Genomic DNA, 15,925 nt, shown 5'->3' with positions numbered 1-15,925 from the left:
TAATCCGTTACGCTTACATGTTTAAAAAATTAGAGTAACCACTGATAGAATAGGTTAGAAATATAATCAGTAGCCTCCAAACCAGCAGGAAAAAAAAATGTGATAAGAAAAACTTTATCGAATTGGCAGAAAGCAAAGATGAAAATTAGAGACTAAGACAGAAATATGGTAAATAGAAAAATACAAAGTGAGATGGCAGAATCTTGCCATTCATTGTACTGTGTTATACATGTAATTTAAAATTTTATTTAGGAATAGTAAAAAATAGCCAGAAAAGTGCAGTAAAAAAAATGACAGATACCTGTTTCCACCATGCAGATTTAACAGATGTTATATTTTGACATACTTGCTTTCTGTTTCTCTCTTTTTTTTTTTAAATGTACTACGAATACAGTTAAAGTCCTCCAGTTTTCCCTGTCTTTATCCCTTTCCCTCCTTCCTTCCACAGAAGTGACCACCTTCCTGGAGTTTCAGTGTGTAATTACATTGGATGTTTTTGTACTTCCCTATACGTGTACATTCATAATCATTGTGTAGTATTATTTTGTGTACTTTACAAATTAAAATATTTACAACCTGTAGCTTCAAGAAACATCGCGTGCCACATTTATTTCCATGCTTTTAAATACATTCTGGTTTGTTCATTTTAACTCCTGTATAGTATTTCATTGTTTATATGAATCAGAGCTTATTTATCAGTTTCCCTACTGTTGCACAGTGAGGTGGTTTCTACTTTTTTAGTATTCCAAACATCCTTGATTCCGTGTGCATGTTATAGTGCTGGCTTGTACTGTCTGCCCATTTTAGATCCCACTGTTGTTGTTAGGTGCCATGGAGTTGGTTCCAACTCATAGTTACCCTGTGTACAAAAGAACGAAACACTGCCCAGTCCTGCACCATCCTCATGATTATTTTTGTGCTTGAGCCCATTGTTGCAGTCACTGTCAGTCCATCTCATTGAGGGTCTTCCTCTTTTTTGCTGACCCTCTACTTTACCAAGCATGATGTCCTTCTACAGGGACCGATCCCTCCTGATAACATGTCCAAAGTATGTGAGATGAAGTCTCACCATCTGCGCTTCTGAGGAGCATTCTAGGTGTAGTACTTCCAAGACAGATTGTTTGTTCTTTTGGCAATCCATGGTGTAGTCAATATTCTTCACCAGCACCACAATTCAAAGGTGTCAGTTCTTCTTTGGTCTCCTTTATTCATTGTCCAGCTTTCACATGCATATAAGGCGATTGAAAATACCATGGCTTGGGTCAGGCGCACCTTAGTCCTTAAAGTGACACCTTTGCTTTTAAACACTTTTAAGAGGTCTTTTACAGCAGATTTGCCCAATGCAGTGCGTTGTCTGATTTCTTGACTGCTGCTTCCATGGGTGTTGATTGTGGATCCAAGTAAAATGAAGTCCTTGACAACTTCAATATTTTCTGCATTTATCATGATGTTGCTTATTGGTCCAGTTGAGAGGATTTTTGTTTTCTTTATGTTGACGTGTAATCCATACTGAAGGCTGTAGTCTTTGATCTTCATCAATAAGTGCTTCAAGTCCTCTTCACTTTCAGCAAGCAAGGTTGTGTCATCTGCATAAGGCAGATTGTTAATGAGTCTTCCTCCAATTCTGATGCTGTGTTCTTCTTCATATGGTCCAGTTTCTCAGATTATTTGCTCAGCATACAGATTGAATAAGCATGGTGAAAAGATACACCCACCTTTCTTGATTTTAAACCACACAGTATCCCCTTGTTCTGTTTGAATGACTGCCTCTTGATCTATGTACAGGTTCCTCATGAGCACAATTAAGTGTTCTGGAATTCCCATTCTTCACAGTGTTATCCATAATTTGTTATGCTCCACACAGTTGACTGCCTTTGCATGGTCAATAAAACGCAGGTAAACGTATTTCTGGTATTCTCTGCTTTTAGCCAGGATACATCTGACATCAGCAATGATATCTCTTGTCTTAGTTACCTAGGGCTGCTGTGGCAGAAATACCACAAATGGATGGCTTTAGAAAAGAGAAATTTATTCTCTCACAGTCTAGGAGGCTACAAGTCCAAATTCAGGGTGTCAGCTCCAGGGGAAGGCTTTCTCTCTCTGTCAGCTCTGGGGAAGGTCCTTGTCATCAATCTTCCCTGGTCAAGGAGCTTCTCAGCGCAGGGACCCAGGGTCCAAAGGACACACTATTTTCCTGGCGATTTGAGGTCCCCGTCTCTCTGCTCACTTATCTCTTTTATATCTCAAAAGAGATTGACTTAAGACACAACCTAATCTTATAGATTGAGTCCTGCCTCGTTAACATAAATGCCTCTAATCCTGCCTCGTTAACATCATGGAGGTAGGATTTACAACACAGGAAAATCACATCAGATGACAAAATCGTGGACAATCACACAATACTGGGAATCATGGCCTAGCCAAGTTGACAGCTGTTTTGCGGGGACACAATTCAATCCATACTATCCCTCATTCCACGTCCTTTTCTGAATCCGGCTTGAATTTCTGGCAGTTCCCTGTCAATGTCCTGCTGCAATCACTTTTGAATGATCTTCAGCAAAATTTTACTTGCATGTGATATTAATGATATTGTTTGATTATTTCTGCATTTGGTTGGATCACCTTTCTTTGGAATAGGCATAAATAAAAATCTCTTCCAGTTGGTTGGTCAGGTAACTATCTTCCAAATTTCTTGGCATAGAGGAGTGAGCACTTCCAGCACTGCATCGATTTGTTGAAACATCTCAATTGATATTCTGTCAATTCCTGGAGCCTTGTTTTTCACCAGTGCTTTCAGTACAGCTTGGACTTCTTCTTTCAGTATCGTCAGTTCTTGATCATATGCTACCTCCTGAATTAATTGAACAACAACCAATTCTTTTTGGTACAATGACTCTGTGTAGTCCTCCAATCCTCTTTTGATGCGTCCTGCATTGTTTACTATTCCCTATAGAATCCTTCAATATTACAACTCAAGGCTTGAATTTTTTCTTCAGTTCTTTCTGCTTGAGAAATGCCAAGCATGTTCTTCCCTTTTGGTTTTTTAACTCCAGGTCTTTGCACATTTCATTGTTGAAAGCTGCCCTTTGAAATCTTCCATTCAGCTTTTTTACTTCATCATTTCTTCTGTTAGCTTTAGCTACTCAACGTTCAAGAGTCTCTTGACATCTGTTTTGGTCTTTTCTTTCTTTCCTGTCTTTTTAATAATCTCTTGCTTTCTTCTTGTATGATGTCCTTGATGTCATTCCACAACTCATCTGGTCTTCAGTCATTAGTGTTCAGTGCTTCAAATCTGTTCTTGAGATGGTCTCTAAATTCAGGTGGGATATACTTAAGGTCGTACTTTGACTCTCTTGGACTTGTTCTAATTTTCTTCAGTTTCAACTTGCATAGGAGCAATTGATGGTCTGTTCCGCAGTTAGCCCCTGGCCTCATTGTGACTGATGATATTGAGCTTTTCCATCGTCTCTTTCCACAGATGTAGTCGATTTGATTCCTGTGTATTCCATCTGGTGAGGTCCACGTGTATAGTCAGTGTTTGTGTTGTTGAAAAAAGGTATTTGCAATGAAGAAGTCATTGGTCCTGCAAAATTCTATCACGTGATCTCTGGCATCGTTTCTGTCACCAAGGCCATATTTTCCAACTACCAATCCTTCTACTTTGTTTCCAACTTTCCCATTCCAATCACCAGTAATTATCAGTGCATCCTAGTTGCATGTTCAATCAATTCAGACTGCAGAAGTTGGTAAAAATCTTCAGTTTCTTCATCTTTGGCCTTAGTGGTTGGTGCATAAATTTGAATAATAGTCATATTAACTGGTCTTCCTTGTAGGCGTATAGATATTATCTTATGATTGACAGTGTAGAACTTCAGTATAGATCTTGAAATATTCTTTTTGACGATGAATGCAACGCCATTCCTATTCAGTTTGTCATTCCGTGGCATAGTAGACTGTATGATTGTCTGATTAAAATGGCCAATACCATTTGATTTCAGCTCACTAATGCCTAGGATATTGATGTTTACACGTTCCATTTCATTTTTGACAATTTCCAATTTTCCTAGATTCATGCATTGTACATTTCACATTCCGATTATTAGTGGATGTTTACAGCTGTTTCCTCTAATTTTGAGTTGTGCCACATTAGCAAATGAAGGTCCCGAAAGCTTGACTCTGTCCACGTCATTAAAGTCTACTGTACTTTGAGGAGGCAGCTCATCCCTAGTCATCTTTTGAGTGCCTTCCAACCTGAGGGGCTCATCTTCTGGCACTATATCAGACAGTGTTTTGCTGTTATTCATAAGGTTTTCACTGGCTAATTTTTTTCAGAAGTAGACACCAGGTCCTTCTTCCTAGTCTGTCTTAGTCTGGAAGCTCAGCTGAAACCTGACCACCATAGGTGATCCTGCTGGTATTTGAATACTGATGGCATAGATTCCAGCATCACAACAACACGCAAATTCCCACAGTAGGACGAAGTGACAGACACGTGGGGGTTAGACCCCAGTAGACATTGCAAATTGTTCTCCGAAATGGTTGTACCAGTTAACACTCCCATTACATTGTATTATTCTTATTGTTTTCCCAAACAAACTATGAACTCCTGGAGGTTAAGGACTTTGTTTTATTCACCTTTGCATCCCTAGTGGCAAGTAAACTACCTAACAAATAACAGTAGTTGGAAAAGATTTGTTGCATGTATAAATGTATGAGCTATATAAGCAAAAATATTAATTACTGTTTTCTAAATGTTTAAGGTTTAAAAGTCAATTTTTTTAAGTCAATTTATATGTTTTGAACATTAACTTTTCTTTTGTAAGATGGGCATTTCTCATTAAATAATTTAAATTGTCTGATACTTTTTTACAGGTAATGAATGAAGGGCATTCAAGCCTTGCCACTGAGTTACAGGAAGAGTTAGAGGAAAACCCTTGTCCGGTTGTGGATGAGAGTAATGTCGTGTCAGCTAAAACACAGGGACCAACTTTATATAACTGGAGTGGTGACTGGAGCTTTTGGGTAATATTTTTTCTTTCTTATGTATTCATTTTAATCTTTAACACACATTTTACGTCTGAAGCAATTTATTTTGTAGGTTTTCTTATTACCGTCTAGATTTCAGATGCTTTGATACTAATCCAGATACCCAAAGACAATTGCAATTATGCTTTCCTTTGACCACTAGAATGTGCTGTTGTCTGGCTTGCTGGAGTCGAATCATCTGCATCAGTTGCCCTGAGAAAACTACACCATGGAATTGGTCTCCCCTTACATTGTTGTTTACTGTACTGGCAAGAGACTAACATTGTAAAGAAAACATATTTCTATGTGTTATGAGAAGTCAGCTATTTTACATAATTTTGATCTTAAAAATTAATTCCTGTACCTAAAATGAAGTTTACTAGTGGTGAATGATGATTATAAGATGAACTTTAAAGTTAGGAGTGTCATATTCTATTTGTACTGCCCTCGCTTGGTTACATAACCTGGCTGTGCTTCAGGTTTCACCCCTGTAAAAGGAGACAACTGCTTGTTGATTAGGTATATTGATGTCTCAAAGAGTCTTTTTGTAAGAACAAAATTTCTGTGACCGTAAGAGTGCTAACATTTATTATATTAAAGGGCTCATTCTGACTCTGGCAATTTCTAGGAGATTTATGAGCCATGTGATATAATCTGGTATTATTATACAGCTATAAGTGAAATTTAGATAAGATTATAAGGCATTGATAGTTCTAATATTAGTTTTTTAGAAAGATAATTTCTTGAGGATTAGGATTACTTGGTAGTGGAATTTCTGTAATTTTTGAGTAGACTAAAAAAGCGTAATATTAACAGGTTATGAGGATTAGTACAGGTACCATCATTTGGTTCATAATTATCGGTTCAGTTCATGAAAATTCCATTGAATCTTAACGTGACTAACAGATTCTGCTTTCTTACTGAGAAACTTGTAATTTTTTTTTGGCTTATAAGAACAGAAAGGTATTGTCTTGCAGTTGTGGAGATTGGGAATCCAAGATCAGGGTATTGGCTGTGTTGATTCCTCTGAGGCTTTGAGAAAGGATGTGTTCCATGCCTCTCTCCTAGCTTATTATCATAAAATTTTTTGAACCCTATCCTCAGGAAAATCTTTGATTGCTGAGAAATATATCAAAATAACTACATATCCTAAAAATCATGTCATTGATATTGAATATAGTATTTTTGGTCACATTTAGAAAAGTTTTATGAACATTGTAGTATGTTGACCTCTCTGCACTGTGATTTTTGTCACTTATATATAAATTGGGGAACCTTTATCATGTCCAGGACTGTCTACAGGGCTAAGCAGTTACTGTGGTTATTGTTGACTGACTTAACAAGAAAAGGGGTAAAGCAAGAAAAGGAAATGAGATTACATAGAAATAAAAGAAGGGAGCAAAAGAAGAAATACGTGTTCTAAAACCTCAAAACCCATTGCCGTCAAGTCGAATTCCGACTCATAGTGACCCCATAAGACAGAGTAGAACTGCCCGATAGGGTTTCCAAGGCTGTAAATCTTTAAGAAAGCAGACTGCTGGCTAGTGGGTCTGAACTCCCGACCTTTTGGTTAACAGTCGAGCGATTAATCATTTCACCACCAGGACTCCAGTGTATGTGTTTTAGAACCTTACTATTCAACCTGTAATATGTGGGGACAGCAGAAATGGCATCACCTGGCAGCTTGTTACAAATGAAGAATCTTGGGCCCAACCTCAGACCTACTGAATCAGAATTTTCGTTTGCATGAGGTCCCCACATTAAAGTTTGAGAAGCACTGGTTTATAGCATCAAAAGTACATGTTGGCTTAGCTCCAGTACCTGTGCTGATTCAAAACACTCTACTCGGAGGAATGCTTATATGAATTCACATAGGATAGATTTAAAGACAAATACAGCATCTGAGAAGTTTTACAGGCTTTTACACAGGTCAGTTACCCAGAAACCAGAACTATCAAAAGTCCAGAAGCAAACAAAAACAAAAAGGTCCCTGAATAGCTAAATCAAAGTTCATGCTGATATGTATTGTAATGGAGAATCTCTCAAGTGTTCCATTTGGAACTTCTTTAATATATTTTTGACATATTTTTAATAAGCCTGGATATGTTGCTTCCCATTTTATGGTTGAATAGAATACTGGAGATAGAGGAATTACTTGACAGTAACACATGGACAGCAGCAAGAAATGACAGCAGGAGCTCAAAAAGGGTAGCAACTTAAACCTCTTAATGTGGAGGCTAAAGTCCTTATACAGTACTATAAGTAACTATGTTTAACAAGTCAGGAAAGTAAATAACACATTTTTCCTCTGCCATCTTATATCTGTCTGCTTTTGCCACGGACCCCACCATGTTTCTGTTCTCTTTCCACACTCGCCCTGCAATAATACAGGAATTGAATGAGTTGACTAAGGTGACAGAGTTCACGAGAAGCCAACAGTAACACCAGGAAGACCAGGAGGATAACAAGAAGGTGTTCATGAGACACGTGACCTGGTATTTAAGCAAAGGGGAGAAAAAAAGTCTGATTCAGTTCACTGGAACATCAAAGGGGTTTCGATTTGTGCCTTTTTATGTTAGGAAGGCTTCTATCAAAAAGGATTGATCACTTATTAAAATTTTGGGATTTAAAGAGTTGAACTCCAGGACCCTGGAAAAATCACTAATGTGGAATAATTTATGTATTCTGACCTGGCTAAATAAGTTGTTTCACAGCAGTGAATTGAGAGGGTCACATGATGTAATGGGAAGAACTGGAGATTAGGAGCAACACACCTGTTGTATTGCCCTTGACAGTATGTTGTTTAACTTGTGTGGCTTCAGTACCCCACCTGTAAAATTAGGGCTTGTGCCACTTTGTTGCCACACTGGTGTGTTTTGAATCAGTGGGAGAGAAAGAGCTGGAGTTGTGGCTAGCAAGTACTCATAATTTATAGTTCTGGTGGCTGTGCTTCAGTCATAAAAACTGGGCATGGTCAATGGGAGTATGTTACATGAGAACCTCTGTAGGACATCCCAGCTGAAAACAGGTAGAAAAGTGCTGCATTAGAAAACCTATTATTTATATTGGAGCCCTGCTGGCACAGTGGTTAAGAGCTCAGGCTGCTAACCAAAAGGTTGGCAGTTTGAATCTAGCAGCTGCTCCTTGGAAACCCTATGGGGCAGTTCTACTCTGTCCTGTAGGGCTGCTATGAGTCGGAATTGACTCAATAGCAACAGGTATGATTTATAATATTGGAAAATGCATTTAGTTATTTATTTATTTATTTTATTGTACTTTAGATGAAGGTTTACAGAACAAATAGTTTCTCATTAAACAGTACACATATTGTTTTATGACATTGGTTAACAACCCCACGACATGTCAACACTCTCCCTTCTTGACCTTGGGTTCCCTATTACCAGCTTTCCTCTCCCCTCCTGCCTTCTAGTCCTTGTCCCTAGGCTGTTGTGCCCCATTAGTCTTGTTTTGTTTTATGGGCCTGTCTAATCTTTGGCTGAAGAGTGATCCTCAGGAGTGACTTCATTACTGAGCTAAAAGGGCGTCCGGAGTCCATGCTGTCCGGGTTTCTCTAGTTTCTGTCAGGCCAGTAAGTCCGGTCTTTTTTTGTGAGTTAGAATTTTGTTCTACATTTTTCTCCAGCTCTGTCCGGGACCCTCTGTTGTGATTGATCCCGGTCAGAGCAGTCAGTGGTGGTAGCCGGGCACCATCTAGTTGTGCTAGACTCAGTCTGGTGGAGGCCATGGTAGTCGTGGTGGAAAATTCGTTTTGATGGCTCCCTACAAATAAAAAAATTTGTGAAGACCACTAAAAGGTACAAAAAAAGCAAAATTTATTAAAGATTTTTCATTTTTTGGTTTTGTTTTTTCTGCTAAGGTTGTTTTCACATAGACCGTATCCATTTAATCTCATTCCATTTAACAGATTGGCTAATAAGTGTGTCTCTGACAATAGGACTTTAATTTAAAGGAGTATGATTAAATCTCCATAGCTTAAAAAAGATTTTTTTTTATTGTGGTAAAAAAACACGTAAGGAGCCCTAGTGACGCAAATGGTTAAGTGCTCAGCTGCTAACCGAAAGGTTGACAGCTCGAACCCACTCAGAAAGACCTGTTGATCTGCTTCTGTAAAGATTACAGCCAAGAAAACTTTATGGGGCAGTTCTACTATGTCACATGGGATTGCTGTGAGTCGGAATTGACTCAATGGCACAAAACAACAACAAACAATTCAGTGATGTTGATTATGTTCATTATGTTGTGCAACCATCACCACTATCCTTTTCCAAATTATCCCACCACCATTAATAGAGGCTCAGTGCCCCCTAAGCCATGACTCCCTTGCCCCCTCCCTCCCACCCGTGTTAACCATTGATAAGCTTTGGTCTCTATACATTTGCCCATTTTATACAAGTGGGATCATATAATATTTGTACTTTTGTGACTGACTTATTTCACTCAGCATAATGTTTTCAAGGTTCGTCCATGTTGTAGCATGTATCAGGACTTCATTTCTCTATATGGCTGAGTAATATCACATTATATATATATATATAACACGTTTTATTTATCTATTCATCTGTTGATGGACATTTAGGTAGTTTTCACCTTTTTGGCTATTGTGCTGCAGTGAACATTTGGTGTAGAAATCTCTATTGTTTTTGATAGTGAGATCAACATCTGCAAATTTTCTATTTCAATACTATAATATAAATATAGAAAACTTAACTCTTATGTTTGTTTTACACCTATTCCTCACTTATCGACTATCTTGTTATCTGACATTTCACATTTATGACAATAGCAAAAAATCTACTATCCTACTGTTTTGCACATTAATGACATACATCTGGCAGTAACAAACACCGAGCTGTGAAGTGAGAGTAACGCTCGCTGAGATGATTAAAGTTATGTGTCACCTTAGCTGGGCCATTATTCTCAGTGTTTGGCAGTTATGTAGTGAAGTAACTTTGCAGTTATGTAATGATATAATTTGGCAATTATGTAATGATGTAGTCATCCTCAATATTGTGATATGAAGTAGTCATCCTCCATTTTCATTTAACACCAATTTTTGCATAACGACCTGGTCTTTGGAACCTAACCATGTCAATAAGTGAGGAGTGGGTGTATTTTTTATTTTATAATTAAAATATTTAATCCTAATTTTGGGAAATGAGTTTATTAACTTTTAAATTCTAATGAAATAATAAAAATTATTTGAAATGAAGAAAAATTAAATTTAAAATAAAGATTATGGTGAATATTTATACTTTTTGCCCTTTAACTGTTAGTAAAAATACATAGCCAAAACCAAACTAACCCATAAAACAAACAAAAAAGTCTGTTTCCTTCCTGACTAAAATAATGATATTCCAGATAGATTAAAATCCCAGGGGAAAAGCAGGCAGAGATCTGCAGCAGATGCATTTCTTTAATGTAGTTTGTCTTGGTGAGGTAGAGTTAGCAACTACCAGGAGTAGAAAAAAACCTTTGAGATTTTCTGTAGTGTGTGTTTAGAAGGTGACATACTTAATTGGATTTTCTGATAGACATAATAGTGCTTTGGGTGAGGTACTTAATATTTAACATTTGTGTTTGTACCTTGGTATTTCATTAGTGTTAAATTCCTCTTTAATACTTGTTGTTAGTATATACTTATTTCCTGATTTAGTTGATAATTGTATTTTAAAAGTAAGGAGATTTATAAAGTTTTCTGAATTGTGTAACTAAAATTAAATTTCTTTAGGAGTCCTTGGTATATCTTTGAATAGTTGTGTATTTGAAAATCTTGATATATATACATAGACTAAAGAAGAAATGAAATCTCAGATTTCTCAGCTTTCTGACTTGAGAAGGTAGTAGAAAAAAAAAGAATAACCAGGAGAATTTCTACAAGAGGCTACAATTCAAACTTATTATTTCTTATATTTCTTTATTAGAAAACACTCAAAAATATAAAAACAAGTCTAGATTTTGAAGCATTATCTACATATGTACAGAAACTAGTGTACTGACTTTTTTAATAAAAATATTTGGATTTGAAGTTCTGTAGTTCATAATCAAGGTTTTTAATATACAAGAAATCAGAAGTCTTGATTCTGTACTTTATCATTGACTTACTACATGACCATAGTCATGTTTCTCACTGGTGAATATTTTTCTGCTTATATATGGGAGTTAAAACTTGCCACAAACCTGATTTATAGGTATAAGGATTAATTAATGTTGCACTTTAAAAAAAAAAAAACACAAAAACAAACCCATGAGAATTAATGTGTTTATAACATACTCTTCTCTCTGAGTCAGCATATCTTGGGTTTATTCCAGCTTATAAAGGATATTTCACATTTTCATTTTGCTAAATGATAAAAAGGATAAACTCATTTCACAATTTATATTATTAAAAACATATTTTATCCATTTTTAAAATTTTAAGTATAGATACTTAGACACTGTTTCAAAAACTTAGATATCTTTAACGTTTTTACATTTAATTATAAGAGAATAGTAACTAACATTTTTGGCAATATGGGAAGGAAACTGTTTAACCTCAAAGCTCTTCTGCTACAAAGTACCTAGAAACACTGGATAAAATTTTACAAACATCTCTTCACAATGCATGTCTGGGCTCATTAAACAGCAAGGGAAATTTCCTGAGGGCTTAAAAAAAAAGAGAGAGAACTGTTTACCAGAGTTGAACGCACATGAGGTAATGCTGAGGCAGCCCTGAGGAGTTTGCTAGTCTCAGTAACCAGAGCTTCAATGGCCACACAGGGATAGGAGATGATACCTTGAACTTGTGTGAGTTGGATCTGAGAACTCTGTAGAACCATGATTCTTGAAGAGTTATACCCTCTTTGAGAGGTAGACTAGGAAAAAAACCTGCCTACGTCTGCAGATTGAAGACAAGGAAGCTTGTCTGTCTAGGCCTGGGCTTGGGGTGAGGGAAAAATTCTGTCCCAAGGGTACATACTATAGTCCATCTCTCATGAAGTTTTGGGGCTTGAATTTAGTACTTTATAAGTAAGTGGAAGGAGAATTAATAAATAGCATATTAGAATTTCCAAAACTTCAGATAGTAAAACTATCAATCAGATAACGACTATAAAATAGTTATTTGATATTATTAAAGACTTAATAGAAGGAATTAAAAATATGATAAATAGATAAGACAGTGTAAAAATGGCTTGGAGGCAGTGTCTGACCTCCTGCAACCCCACAATGGGGAAGGAGAACCAAGATCAACAGCACAAGGCCGACTCCCATGAGGTGGAGGCCAGATAAACCTTCTCTCTCTGCCGTCTTTACTAATTCTGACACCAACCGTCTCTTGCCCAACACTCTCTACTTCTCTGCTGGGTTCGATAATTCATTGCAGTGGCCACACAGAACTCGCAGACCATACTTACGATTATGGGGTTTATTAGGGAAGTGAACAGTTACAGTTCAGGCTCAGGGACACTCAGGATACACTTCTTCCATCAGTGCAGGGATCCTGGGTCCAAAGATGCGCTCTCTGCTCCTGGCTGTTCTTCCTTGGTGGGGGTAGGTTCCTCCTCTGTGCTCTGGAAGTGACTCTCTTTTAAGGCAAAACTGACCAGTCCCTTTGGTGGGCCTCAATTACCCTATCACACAGTCTTACCCAATCACCTGGGTGGGAGTTACAAGAGCATGGCTAGAAAGGCCACACAGAAAAGTAATTAATCACACTGCAGACAGTATGAAAAACACCAGGCAAATTTGAAAAACAACCAAATACAACTTCTAGATGTGAAAAACATGGTCATTGAAATAATAAATAATAATTGAAAAATGCAGTGGACCTCTGAAATAGTAGCAAAAGAGAGAAACAGTTATTGTACTTTTCAACTTCAGTGTGTCTCTCATTCTTTTTTCTTCTGGTTAATAATTTCTGTCTCTCTGTTAAGGTTTGGTACTTATTGAATCACTGTTGTCATACTTTCCTTAAATTCTTTAAGCATGGGTCCCAAATCCTTGAACATATTTATACTAACTCCTTTGAAGTTTTTGTCTCTAAATCCAGCATCTTGGGAATCTCAGAGACTTTCTATTGCCTGCTTTCGCCCCCTTCATATGAGTAACATTTTCCTGTTTCTTTGCATGTCTTGTAATTTTGGTTGACAATTGGACAATTTAGAGACTATATTGTAGCAACTTTGGATGTTGATTCCATCCCTCCCACTCCCAAAGGTTGTTGTTGCTGATTTTTGTGTTTTTTTTTTTAATAACTTGCTTTAAGTAAATATACACAATCTTTTTGTCCTGTGGTGTGTGGGAAGTTATTATTATTGTTGTCGCCTTTGTTTTTAAGGCTGGCTTCCTAGGGTCACCCCTATGGCAGCCAATGATTGGTTGGAAGTTGTGCTCAAACACATATAGCTATAAGGTTTTCTCCTGTCAATAGACCTGTGTGTAGATTGTGGAATGAATTCAAAGTCCAGGCCATTTTCAAGTTTGCCACAGTTTTTATGTTCCCCTTAGATCTCGTGTGTCTCCAGCCAGGAATGTGGGGATAACATGGCCAGTCCCTGCTGCTTGTGCATGCAGCTTCTGTTCAGCTGGGAATACATGGAGAGCTTATGAAGCCCATCCCTGGCTGTCTCACCTCCAGGATCTCTGTTAGGTCCCCAGCTAATCTGCCCACCAGCTTGCCGCTGGCCCCAGTTGCAGCCTCACACTCAGACAGCTTCAGGCTGTCCCTTTCATTCTGGGTGTACATTTTCTGCTCTCCATTCCACTCTTCAGCATACCTTTAGTTTTTTTTACATCCAGCTCCACCCTGGTAGAACTATGCACTGATGTAACTTGCAGGATAGGTGGGCAGAGGGGGGGAATAATGGGAGCAGGCTTGGGAAAGGGTGACACAGACTCCCGCTATCCTGACCTAGTTTCCTAGCTTCTCATGAACAAATGCTGCTCAGTTTGTTGTATGCTTTTGGTCAATTTCTAGAGTGTCGAAGGTGTTGTTTTTCACAGTTTTGTTCAGCTATATATTAGTTTAGGTGGAGAGGTTTGTCAAACTCCTCACTCCATACACAGCAAGTAGCCTCCTTTGCTTCCCCTTTTTTTTTTTTTGAAATGTTTATGTGGGTTTTGATACAAGGACATAGACAAAATATTGCATAAAAGCACATGATTTTAGAGTCCATTTTTTATTTAGTCATTATAATTGAGTTAATCTAATGAAGACCACAATTAAATAGACATTTAATCTTTTTATTGTTGCAGATTTCAAGTTCCACCTATAAAGACAGGAATGAGGAATACAAAAAACAGTTTACACATCTGCCTGATACAGAGAAACTGATAGCAGGTAAAAAAGACAAAGTTGCAACAACAACAACAAAAAAACAAAAAACATGGATGGATGATAGTATATGTAGAGAATTTAAGCCTTTGTGTTAGACAGAAAATCTTTCTTATCATTCATAATGAGACAATTTAAAGCTAAGTTGTCATGTGGGGAGGAGTGATTTTTGACTTCCAAGAATATTAAGTACGAGTTGAGTAAAAAGAAGCAGGAGGAAATGATTTGTCACAGTTTCTTCTGGTGCTTGTTTTATATGGTTTTGGAGAGAAAATTTAAACTTGATGTGAATGCTTATTAACTTTGCCAGAAGAAGATACTCTTTAACAAATGTACTCATAGAGCAATTTTATAAAATATTCTAGTGCTATATCATTATTCATGTAATCTTTCAGATAGATTTCTTTAAAGCAGGCTTTAAGAGAAAAATTTAGTCATTTTTCTTACAAAAGTGCTTTATTTTAGTTTGATATATGCTTAATATACATTCCTGTAATGAAAATATAGAATGTTTTAGTAGATATATAATTTAAAACATTTATTTTTAGCAATTTCTCAGGCTTCTGGTACCGTAACTGATTTTCTAGACAATTCAGCTCAATGCTGAATTAAATATCATAATAATGAATTAAAACAATTTTTAAAAATATTGTTTATCAAAAGCAATACATTCTCATGGCAAAACATTCAAATACTGCATAAGGGCACACAGTAAAAAGCGAGTAGCCTTTCCGGCTGAGTCTGCTTCTGGGAGATAACCACTGTTAACAATTTCTTACGTAGATTTCCAGAAATTTTCTCCATGAATTTCAAGTGAGGAGAATATATACATATATATATATATATATATATACTTAAAAGAACTTAAATTGGAGCACATTGTACTTATTGTTCTGAATCTTGTTTAGAATGCTTTCTATTAGCATGACTTATGGATCAAGTTCATTCTTTTAATGGCTGCCTAGTGTTAAATTGGATGACTGTATCTTAGATTGCTTAATAAATACCCTATTGATGGACATTTTAGTTGGTTCCTCTCTTTCACTTCTTGTACATTTGTCATTACACACATGTGTACACATATTGTAGGATATATGTCTAGGAGTGGAATTATGGCACAAAAGATCATGAGCATTTAAGAGTTCTACGTTTGTTGTCACGTTACTTTCCAAAGAGGCTGTACCAGTTTTCATTCTCACCGCCAGTGTATGCAAGTACTTATTTTGCAGCATCTCAGGAGCTCTGCTTTGGTAAGGTCTGATAGGTAGAAATGGTATGTAATCATTGTTTATATCTATGTTGCTTTAATTATGAGGAACATTGAATATCTGTATGTCTATAAACCATTTATATTTCTTTCTCTGTGAACTTTCTCTTTATAAACTTTGCCCATTTTTCTGGTGGATTGTTTGCCTGTTTCTGAATTTCTAATAGCTTGTTAGATGTTAAGAAAATTAGATTTTTCTCACTCCGGCAAGATGGCGGTCTAGGCAGAAGCACCACGCCGTCCCTCCACAACAAAGATCCGAAAAACTAAGCCAAACAGAGAATCAACAATCCTGAAACCCTA

At 37.0% G+C, this 15,925-nt stretch overlaps 1 protein-coding gene across 1 annotated transcript in view; it reads left to right on the top strand.

Moving 5' to 3' along the window:
- LOC111820092 (GRAM domain-containing protein 1C-like) overlaps positions 1-15,925 on the top strand; it is a 56,605-nt gene that overhangs the window by 16,086 nt on the left and 24,594 nt on the right. The window contains exons 2-3 of the mRNA XM_023728861.1: positions 4,873-5,022; positions 14,277-14,361. Of these exons, the coding sequence (XP_023584629.1) occupies positions 4,876-5,022; positions 14,277-14,361 (232 nt within the window). The 5' untranslated portion in view covers positions 4,873-4,875. The remainder of the gene's footprint in view (positions 1-4,872; positions 5,023-14,276; positions 14,362-15,925) is intronic.

This window comes from Trichechus manatus, unplaced genomic scaffold (assembly GCF_000243295.1).
Source record: "Trichechus manatus latirostris isolate Lorelei unplaced genomic scaffold, TriManLat1.0 scaffold00026, whole genome shotgun sequence".
In the NCBI taxonomy this organism is placed as follows: domain Eukaryota; kingdom Metazoa; phylum Chordata; class Mammalia; order Sirenia; family Trichechidae; genus Trichechus; species Trichechus manatus.
The sequence above is the reverse complement of the archived record's forward strand: the minus strand, read 5'-3'. Positions and strand labels throughout refer to the sequence as shown.